An 11,327-nucleotide genomic window follows, 5' to 3' on the forward strand; every position below is an offset into this window, starting at 1 on the left:
CTCACAAATGACCATCCTTACAATTTTAACTTTATAAACAAGATGAGTTTGAAATATTTCCAGCATGATAATTATGATGCCATGTGTATGTCTGTAGGCACATTGGAGTTTCTTTTTACGTATGTATTTCTAAAGTTGAGAAAGAAGAATTAGGAACAAATTTTACAATGCTATTGGTCTTCCCAGAGAATAAGCATTGTGTCCTACTGAGCTACCCCTGCCTATCTACGGGCAAGGCCTTTCTCAGTGCTAACCTGAAAGAGATGAACTGCTTCCACTTCACTTGCAGCCTTAGTCCAACAAGAGAAGATGGGAAATGAGTAACCGCCTCACAAAGGCTGTTTACGGAAAGGTAGGCAAGACGGAGAGCAACCTGATGGTCAAGCTAGAGTTTGAGATACCAGGAGCTGGCAGCACTTGGACTAGTGGGAAAGGGTTAAGGGGTCTTTTGTAGAGTGTGAGCCGCTCTGTGGGTCTATGTTCAGCACTGGGACATTTTTTCAGAAATGGATGCTTCATTAGCCACTTCTTTCCAAGCCTTGGACAGCAAAGCATCTCTCTTCTCTGGGATCAGATCCCTGCTTACTGTAGAGCATTTAGTTCATCTGTATTCACCACAGGTTCGGGCTGCCTTTCAAACCCCTGACAGTGAACCCAGGTAAGGATGAAGCCAGGGCACTGTGCAGAGGGCCCTGGAGTACTTCGGAAGTGAAAGGATATGGTTCTGAAGCGGCAGGAAGAGATGGGAGAGGTAGGCCAGACTGCCTCCCATGGTACCACGGACTCACATGGTAGCAGGGTCAACAGAAGCCACCACTCTTTAAAGTGGCTGTCATGAAAGAATATGTTGATTATGGCATGATTCACTCAGCCAAAGAGCACTGAGGGTCTGTCACTTCTGGTTTGGGGTGGGAAAGGCATGGCCCCGTCATTCCAAGTATAACCCTTTAAAACAAGTGGTCCTGCACAGGAAGATACCGGGGAAATCATTCAAAGAGCCATGTTGCACCCTATGCCATTAAACGAAGACATTTGGGGGTGTAGTGGGCCTGGATGTGGCTTCCACAGACAATGAAGGTCAGCCTCTATGTTCCCCTTCCTGGAAAGCCCTTCTGTGACCCAACAAAACCCGCCAAATGTATGCCAGATGCCTGGGAGCCGAGAGCGGGTGCTTCCCGTAGCCCGGTGAGAAATAACAAATCCTTGCTGATTAGATTAAAAAATCAAAATAAAGGTTTTCAGATCCCTTCTCCACTTTCCCAACCTCTTAGGTGGCATCTGTTACAACCACTTCATCAAAATATTGTTTCTAATGGGCCATCTTAGGAGGGTGGTGGTGTCGTGGGCACCAACGTCCCCTCCCTTAATAACCGCAAGCGATTTGGTGGTAGGAAACGGTTCCTTTGGTGAGTTCGCAGTGCTGACTGCATTTGAACTTCAGCGACGTCACAAAATTCTTTTGGTCACAAGAACAACCTCTGACAGCCTAAAAATGTTTTTAAAAATGCCCCGGCAGCCGTGAGTGTGGTAGTGAGGTGTGGCTTAAAGCCAGCCCAAGGTCTGAGGTTCCGTGTTGCAGGCTTCCCAGCTGGGTGTTGTACTGTCCCTGAGGGCTCAGAGAACAGGGGAGTGGCTAAACAGAGTGCTTCTGGGAGCCAAGGGACGCCTTGGCTTCTGCCTTACTGACCTTTTGTTAGCCAGGTGCTGACACCTGTCCTCCAGCGAGCTACTTCTGGTAGACAGGCGCGCCCCTCTTGTCCCTGTCTCCCTGGAAGAGCAGGCTGTACAGCGCCTTCCCCAGAGGACGCCTCTGGAGAACTCCTGGCTCTCTCTTCCTTGTTGCCTAGGGTGGGGCTGCCAGGAGCTGCTTGCCTTTCTCAGAGAGCCTCTTTCTGCAGCTGCGGCTTGCCCTCTCTTTCCCCTCGTCTCAACTGGGTTTTCTAGCCCCATAGCCATTGCTAGCCCTGTGCTGCAGAGGACTGAGAGCTCAGCCTGGTTAAACCAGCTGGTAGACAGCCTCTTTTCCCTCCCTCTTGTCTTCCCTCAGGTACCACAAACCTAGGGAAGAAATAGGTTGCCTTTACTTGCCAGTAACCAGACTTCAAAAGTCTAGCAGGAGAAGGAAGTCTTGGTGCTGAGCCAGATTTTTTTTTCCAGCACCCATAACAGGAAGCTGCTGTGAGAATTGGTCCTGAGGGATAATTAGCACACCGGCTTCTCTGTTGGTTTTGCTTCTTGGTGGCTGGCTCTTGGTCGGCTTTAAGGATCATCTTTGCTTTCTGTAGATTCTGTTTGGTAATACAGCTTTTCTTGTTAACCCATTTACCCCGGGCTCTCAGCATTGAGCCTTCCTTGCTATGGGTTTCCCTGTAAGCAATTGTTGAAGGATTGAGTCACCCACGCAGTAGTCTGTGGTTGGATGTGAGCTGAGGTTATTCAGTGACTAATTTCCAAGGGGAGGAGAAATTGGCTTATCGTGGGGCGAGCTACTTCTTATCCATGCCTGTGGCAGCTTCGCTCTGAGAACCGGGCAAAACAAACCGGTCTTCGTTGGGGAGCATTTTAGTATTTGAGTGCCCTTGTGGTGATTTGGACACTGAAGAGAAGTTGTCTGGATCACCCAAGCGAGGGCCTGAGGACTCGGATGAGGATCTCAAACAAAGGAGCACCGTAACCGGCACAGAGCCAATGGGCCTTTTCACGGAGTCAGTTACACAGGTGGCTCCGTCAGACAAACAGTAAGTGGCTTTTGTTCTTTGAGGGTGAAAACATTTCTGTTTTCCCCCGACACTTTATTATGTGGTCTGATGGAGGAGGCCACGTACAGATTCTAGACTTGGAAGGGTGGGGCTTGAAACAGAGTAAGCGGAGCATATTATGCCCTCCCCACAAAGCGTATCTGTATGTGCTGTAAATGCTTCGGAAAGAGACACGATTCTGGGAACATTGCCGCAGAAGATGGTAAGTGAGACGTTGTTTGCACGTGCTAGATTTTCTTTTCCAGAAACCATTTAAAAATGTTCCTTCTTGTCTTACTTTCGACAAACTCCCAACTGAGTGATTCTTGCCTTGTCTTAGAACGCTTGGGGGAAATGAAATGCAGCTATATGTACAGCTGCCTAACTCAAGCATAATTTGAACTGGCCCCTAAGTGTTTCCTGGTTGATGGAAGAATGGGTGGGTTAGTGAACTGGGCGTTGTGAGTGGAAATAGCGGCATGCTACTCAGGGCCACCTTGGTGATGAGACCGTGTAAAACACCCTGTTTACCCGTGTCAGAAAGACTCCAGCAACCACACAGTAGGGGTTTGGGTAGCAGTGAGGAGAGGAAAAGAAAGGCAATACCATACCAAGCAAAGGACAGAGAAAGAATAGCCTGGTTCATACATTGCTGAATGCTTGAACATTTTTCTCCTGAAGCCTATGCAGCCAAATACTTGACTTGAATTCTGGGAAGGAAGTAGAAAGATGTATGTAGGCCCTCTTTTTATTTCTGTAAAACAAAACTCTGCAGTTTATATACAGACTTCAACATGAAATTCCCTGTAGAGAAAGCATCAATGATGGGCACAGGTACTCTTAACTTGCCAAGAGGAGTGAGGTGCAGCAGAGCCATAGATGGGTGGGGGGAGACAGCTGCAGTCCTGCGTACACATGTGCCTTGCTTATCTCACCGTGCCAAGTCAGCTGATCGTCTCCTAGACCCGACCATGGGTGTTAGTATAAGAGAAGCTCATTCACAGTTAATGTCGGGTTTTTGTCAGCAAGGTACTTTAAAAACCATAGCAAAGTAAAGAACCTGAAACAAGGACATTACAGTCATAAGGACACAAGCTTGAGCACCAAAGGTTGCTGTAAATGACAAACTATAAAACTTACCTGCCCCACAGCCAGTCAGACAAGTATCTTATGAAGTCAGTAAAGTCTAGGTTTTCAAAATCAGCATGAAGTTCCTTCCTCATCTCCCAGTCCTTCTACCAGGTCCTGGGTGAGGTGCTGTCAGCTGGACGCAGGCGTGGACTGTGTGGACTGAAGTCATCTCTTGTGCAGAGTTTCTCATCTTGCATCTGAAAGCCATATTTTCCCACAGTTTAATGGGATTAGCATGCCATCCTCTTCTGGGGCTCTATTTAGAGCAGGGGTTGAAATAAATGATCAGGGTGCTTTCTAAAGTTCAGTCTGGCAAAGCAACATGAACATTTTGCCAGAGGCTTTGGCTATGCCACTAATGTTGATGGAGACATTCACCTCAGATTAGCTGTTCTGTTAACATTGAATGCCCAGTGGCTAACTCAGTGGTTCATTCTGTGACCCCATTGAACTATGGTAAGATTATTTTGAAATGGGAAGGTCAGGGATGATACCCACATGGTCAGCAAGAATAAGATGCTCATGGCTATAACCAGGATTCATCCTCACTCATGAAGGTTCTGGGCTGATTGGTCCTGGACCAAGACAGAGGTAGGCTATTCGGTGTTTTGACTGACACCCACATTCCTCACATGAATGTACAGTACAGTGTATCAGAATTATTCTTAATTCATTTATTCTTTCAGGATTTATCTATTTATGTTACTTGAAACTAAAGAATTTTTTTCTAATGAATCTTTTGGTATTTCATTGTAAAAGATACTCATAACTCTTAACTATGTCTTTTCATATCATGAAATATTTTTAAATTCCTATTCAAACACCTCTGCTGTTTTAAAAGATACATGTCTATATTTTTATTAATTAAAGTTAATTTTACATTTTTTTCATTAATATTACTTATTTATCTTAGCATTTCTCTACTGTTTAGGATCTTGTTCTCTCTTTTTACCCTCTAAACAGAAAGACAGATATTTCTACTGTGCCCAGCTGGGCTGGAATCCCCAAAGACTAAATGCTATCTAGAGATAAGAAAGAAAGGAAAGCAGAGATGGTTAAAACAGTTGCTGATCCCAAGTGGCTTCTAGACATTTTTTCATCTTATTTACCTTTGTAATTCTCAACAATAATGGCAACAGAACTTTCTATGTGTTAATTTGTCTTGGGAATGTGTGATGCTCTTCACACAATGAGCTGCTTCAATCAATGCCGTGTGATGAGTTTATCTTGACTTTTTGGGGGCAGTGGCTATTGTATTGTGTGTTATGACTGTTGGCAGCATTTCGTCAGATACTCACTGCCAGCTGAACCATACCCTTTCAGGTTTTATGATCTGTAAAGTCATGCACTGATCCTACCTTTGTTTTTATTGAGCCCTGAACTGTACAAGACAGTGGGAAAGGAATTTGTAAGGATTTGTGATGGTTTTCAAACCTTCCATTCCATGGTTGTTCCAACCATTCTGGAGAACTAATCAGGTATATTGCCCCACAACGACTTTGGGTGGGTCCCTTCTGGTCTACTGAACTGCACACCTGAGTCATACATGTGCCAGGTGAGTAGAGAATGGTCATATGCACAGGCATATTAGGATACCTGGAATCCAGGACTGAGTATGGAACATAAAAGTAAGGATACAAAAGGGAGTTTCAAGATAGCACAGTCAGCTATGGAGAAGGGGAAGCGACTACCCTGGGAAGGCATGAACTCCATGTGTGTGTTGGAGAGGAAAGAGGGGAGTGAAATAAACTACAACTGTAAGTCAGGCACCTGCTCCCTCTCGGTCTCCAGCATCACTCAAGTCCATAGGGAATCAAGGCCAGTTCACGAAACACCCTCCACGGGTTCCATTTGGTTGTTAACTCTTTGTAACTATGTTTCAGTTTAGTTTTAATTGTTCACATTTTATGTAAAATCCATTATAATACCTTAAAGTCCCTGATCCTATTAAGGATTCTGCATCGTTGGATGCCGGGCACAAGATAAGAAGCTGTGGAAGAGTGAATGACTCTTGCTCTGGATTCTCATGGAGGGAAAGCTGGTTCCTTCTCAGTGGTGGGAACTAGAAAGTGTTTGGAGTTATACCCCGATGCCTGACTCTTAGGAGTGTCTTGGTAAAAGTTGTTCAGTAGACAAATTTATGAGGTAATGCATCCGTTTCTTTTATTCAAGGCATGGACTCAGCTTCCTATTCAAACTACTCTCCCCCACCATGAGTCCTCTGGGTGCATATTCTGGTTCTTCTCTGTCTGAGCCACCTGCTCTTTCCCATGACCCTATCACAGCTACCCTCCAACCATTGACACCTTCCGTCATCTCTCGGAAGTCAGGATAAGGGACTATGGTTTCCGTTTCCTCTCCCTCAGGGGAAAATGGAAAATCCCAATGGGTATTTTCCTCCTGGGCCTTGACCAGAGCACCAGTGTACCAGATAATCATGTCCTGGATTTATTTGTTGTTTGGATTCTGTCCATGATAACACAACAATGTGGTTGCAAATTTATTCCTTCTCCTCCCCCCCCCATTTTGTCATTAGCTTTATTCTCTTGTCACTGCTTCTCTTTGAAGATGCATTTGTTAAAGAGCCATAGGCATCTTTATCTCTCCTGGACCATGCAATGCCACAGCCTGGATACCTAAGCTCCCTGGCCCTAAGCTCCAGCTTATAGTAACCTGCTATCCCAGTCCCATTGCCACTTGAGTAATGTGACGTCACCCATCACCACCATGTGGCCCCACAGGCTGTGTCATTAAGACTTTCCATGGTGCCTCCACCATGCTTCGGGTTCTTTCTCTTCTATCACCTTACTGTTACCTCCTTACTTCCCCTTGCCTGTTATGCTGCCTTCACATAGGCCCCAAGTCAAGAGCTGATGAGTGACTTCAACCTCCTTCCACACTTCTCCCAGGGATGTGTTTTGTCTTTCTAGCCATGGTCATACCTATCATTAGCCTGAAGAAGTACTTATTAGTTATTTTCCAGGGCTAACTGTAGGAAAACGTGCCCAACACAGGTCTTGGAAAATACATTTTTAGACCTATGTATACATTAGCTTTTACATTTATTACGTGGCTGTAAGAAGCTATGGCCTCAATATTCAGACCATGGCATTGTGTTGTTGTCACTGGGTAGATGTTTTTTGAGGTTGCTACCACAAATTATTAGAGACTTGGAGTTGTGGGGGGGGGTGCCTTTGCCTAAGCTGTGAGGCTTTGGGTTTAAACCTCAACATTACAAAACAAACAAAATATTTTAGGTTTTAAATGAGATGAATTTATTCTGTATAGAGGTTGGGTTGGATCTCTAAAATAAGTTTCATGAGCGTTTATCAACCTGTAGGCAGTACCAGACTGGTTGGTGGGCTGAGGGAGAATCCATTTCCTTGTCTTGTGCCATTGCAGTCCTTGGCTTTTGGCTCTCGCTCACCTCCAAAGTAGACAGCTTATCCTTTGTGATTGCAATGAGTCAACCTGGAGAGTGTCTGCCACCTCAGGACCCATGACTTTGTTGCCAATAAGAAGACAAATGCTCAGGTTCCATCCATCTGGTGTGAGTGTCTGGTAAGAAGGAAAGAAACATGGCCAGGTTTCCCTATTAAGGAATTCATCTTGTCACATCGGGGCTTCTCCCACACCATGGTTATCTAAGTATGTTTTCTGATTCCTTGTTTTATTTCCAGATGCAGAGAGAAATTGTTTATGCAAGAGGAGATGGCCTTGTAGCCCCCAGACCAGGATCCACAGCTCACCCACCCCATGCAATTCCAAACTCCCCACCATCCACTCCAGTGCCCCATTCTTTACCTCCCTCGCCATCAAGAATTCCTTACGGGGGCAGCCGTCCCATGGCTATTCCTGGCAACGCCACCATCCCCAGGGACAGACTCTCCAGCCTGCCAGTCTCTAGATCCATCTCCCCAAGCCCCAGCGCCATTTTGGAAAGAAGAGATGTGAAGCCCGACGAGGATATGAGCAACAAAAACCTGGTTATGTTCAGAAATGAGGGCTTCTATGCCGACCCTTATGTCTACCATGAGGGACGCATGAGCATAGCCTCGTCCCACGGTGGCCACCCTTTGGATGTTCCAGATCATGTCATCGCATATCACCGCACTGCGATCCGGTCAGCAAGTGCTTACTGTAACCCTTCCTTGCAAGCAGAAATGCATATGGAGCAGTCATTATACAGACAGAAGTCAAGGAAATACCCTGACAGCCATTTGCCTACCTTGGGCTCCAAAACGCCCCCAGCCTCTCCGCACCGGGTGGGTGACCTGAGAATGATAGACATGCATCCGCATCTTAACGCACATGGGCCCCCTCACACCCTACAGCCCGACCGGGCTTCACCCAGTCGTCAGTCCTTCAAAAAGGAGCCCGGCACCCTGGTGTATATCGAAAAGCCACGAAACGCTCCAGGGTTATCCGGCCTTGTAGACCTGGGGCCTCCTCTAGTTGAGAAGCAAGTTTTTGCTTACAGCACTGCTACGATCCCCAAAGACAGAGAAACCAGGTAAGGCATAGGGGTGGCCAAGGGTGGTCTGTGCCTGTGTGTTGCTAAAAGTATTTTCTAGATACAAGTAGGGAACAAAATTCTGAGAATCAAAGGAGGTGACCCTTCTCTGCAGGGTTTCCAAATGAGTGGGGTCAGGTCAATGAGGTCCACCCGTGACCATGAGAAAGGAGACAGATCACAGCCACCACTAGGCTTCTTGTCCCTCGACTGTGATCCTCACAGCATTGCCATTAAATAAAGGTAATTTGGAACAACTGGGAAAAAAATGGTGATTAACAGAAACCATGCAGATGATAGATGGAGGAATCATAATAATAATTGTCTGTCATAGAAAATGAAGAGAAGCTTAACTTGGTCACAGACATTTGTGTTACATCTATAGAATGCAATGTTGTTTTCTCATCTTGCTTTGGAAAATGGAAAGAACAAGTCTGCCTGAACATGGAATGTTTGGATTTAATACTCATCTGGGAGTCGAGCTGGAATGGGTAGTTTTCTAGTGAATAAAACACTGAGTGTTTATAGTTTACATATATACACATATGCATATTTATATCTTAAATGTATCTTGAAAATCCTCCAAAATCTGCAAAATAACAACTGAAAACAAAATTTCATAGAAGAAAGTTCCCTAGCATGAATTAATTGAACTGAATAAAAATAATTATAATCATAAATTTGGCAGATAAATTGAAGTAAAATGAGCAACTTACCTGTTTCATGTAGGTTCGGAAAGGATAAAATACAAGAATCAGATACTAAGTTGCTCAGGACCTGCTCAGGACTACTGCTCCTGACTAAAAATGGTTCCGTTGCACACTGTTATATAACCTTATAAGAAGTCCAGGCTTGTGAATGGAATGTGAACTGTCTTCCTAACTTATGTTTTCACACTCAAATCAGTCCCAAGCCCTGCCGCCTCTAGCAGAACTTTACCATGTGAGGCTGTCCCTGTTTGTTCAGGCATAAGGAATCTCACAGCACAAAAATTTCAGGGAAGTGGAACAGGAATGAGCATGAACATTATGGGATCATTAATGCAAGAACAAAGTCCAACTCTCACCATTGGTAAAGTAGCAACTAGCTAACTGACTTGAGAATGTCGAGCTAAGAAAAAAGGCAGAGCTTGGAGTGGGTGCTGAGCTCTCAGCAGACATGGTGACAGGCGTCCCCTGAATGGTCTGTGAGGTGCAGCTGGGAAATGATGGGTCATGGGGAGGATGAGAATTAGAAGCACAGGGATTTAGTGACGTAATTTATATTTTTTAAAAAGCCCCACTTCCAGGGTCTAAGACTGAGAACCAGAATCCACCCTCTCTTACCTTTCCCTTTCCACCATGCTACCACTACTCCATGGGTGCCTTGAGGGGAGCAGAGGACGAGCATCACATGACATTGTTCCCATGCTAGATTCTGGGGACAACCTCTGTATTAGCTATTTTTCTGTTGCTGTGATAAAATACCATGATGGAAAGCAAAGCAACTTATGAAAGAAAAAGGTTGTTTTGGCTCATGGCTATTGAGCACTAGATGTCCCTAATGTAGGGAGATGTGGTAGCAGGAGGCTTGTGCAGGAGACCGAGAGATCACATCTTAACCCCACACAGGAAGCAGTGTGATAACCAGAAGTGGGACGAGTCTATAAACTCTCAAATTCCATCCTCCACCCCCCACTCCCTGTTCCACTTCCTACAGGATCCTTAACATCCTCAGACAGTGCTGCCAGCTGCAGACCCATGTTTAAATAGATAGGGGCATTCTCATAAACCACCACGTCTCCGTTCCCAGCGCCTAGTGTGGTGTCATTGATGCAGATGCCACAGGTATCCAGCCCACAGAGCCTCTTAGTCCCATTTGTCAAGAGATTCAGTAATAGGTAAATTGGGGCACTCTGTAATCCCAGCGCTCAAGACACGGAGGCATGACAAAGAGGAAAACATGGTTGCAGTGTCAAAGTCAGCTTATGAAACCTTGTATTAAAAATCCAACCAAGCAAACAACAGTCAAAAGCACAGCCTTCGAGGATGTGCAGAGTGTTCCATGTGTGGGTTCCTCACCAGCATCTTAAAGGAGATTCATACTCCATTTGCCATTGTTGCTGTTGGATTTTCACTCCTTTACATAGACGAATTTGCCAGCCTCGGTGACTTCATTTCTTCAAATCTCAAAAAAAAAAATCTATAGATTTCTTCTTTACATGTTATAAAACATTTTTATAAAATTATGTTATATCTAGAATAGAAAATATTAGAAAAGTTAGTCAGAAACAGTAAGTGCTCACCCAGAACATAGTGTCATCATCACCACTGTGTTCTGACAGATGACTATGATGCTGTAATTTTACATTTTCACATCCCTCCCTTCGCCAGATGTGAAATAACAAAGTAAGAGTTTTACTTCACATATCCCGCCTAGGTGAATCCTTTTTGGTTAATTAACTTGTCTCCACAGATAATTATGCTGGGGTGTTTATGTGTTTGTGGACGGGTTAGTACTGCACACACACATTTTCCCACAGATCTTATATTATTCACATACATGCATAACACCTGTCAGACGTGTAAATACATACATGCACTCTTATGCACACTACAGACATATATACATATATAACAGAGATAAATATAAATTATAGATATATAACAGAGATAGATATAAACACAGGAACCCCACAGGGGCGCCTGTTCACATATACCACATAGACATATACAAACACAGACACACAGAAAACACCACAGACATACATGCTCTGAACACACGTATAGACAGACACACAGAAAACACCACAGACATACATGCTCTGAACACACATACAGACAGACACACAGAAAACACCACAGACGTACATGCTCTGAACACACATACAGACACACAGAAAACAACACAGACGTACATGCTCTGAACACACGTACAGACAGACACACAGAAAACACCACAGATGT

The 11,327-nt window shown here is 44.7% G+C and overlaps 1 protein-coding gene across 7 annotated transcripts in view; it reads left to right on the top strand.

Annotated features, from left to right (window-relative positions):
- The window catches only part of Kiaa1217 (KIAA1217 ortholog), a 295,596-nt gene that overhangs the window by 226,201 nt on the left and 58,068 nt on the right, over positions 1 to 11,327 (top strand). For all 7 annotated transcript variants that reach the window (XM_026782971.1, XM_026782972.1, XM_005354733.3 and 4 more), the window contains exon 6: positions 7,550 to 8,382. In XM_026782971.1, coding sequence (XP_026638772.1) covers positions 7,550 to 8,382 — 833 coding nt within the window. The remainder of the gene's footprint in view (positions 1 to 7,549; positions 8,383 to 11,327) is intronic.

The sequence above is a fragment of the Microtus ochrogaster genome, chromosome 16 (genome assembly GCF_000317375.1).
Source record: "Microtus ochrogaster isolate Prairie Vole_2 chromosome 16, MicOch1.0, whole genome shotgun sequence".
Lineage (NCBI taxonomy): Eukaryota > Metazoa > Chordata > Mammalia > Rodentia > Cricetidae > Microtus > Microtus ochrogaster.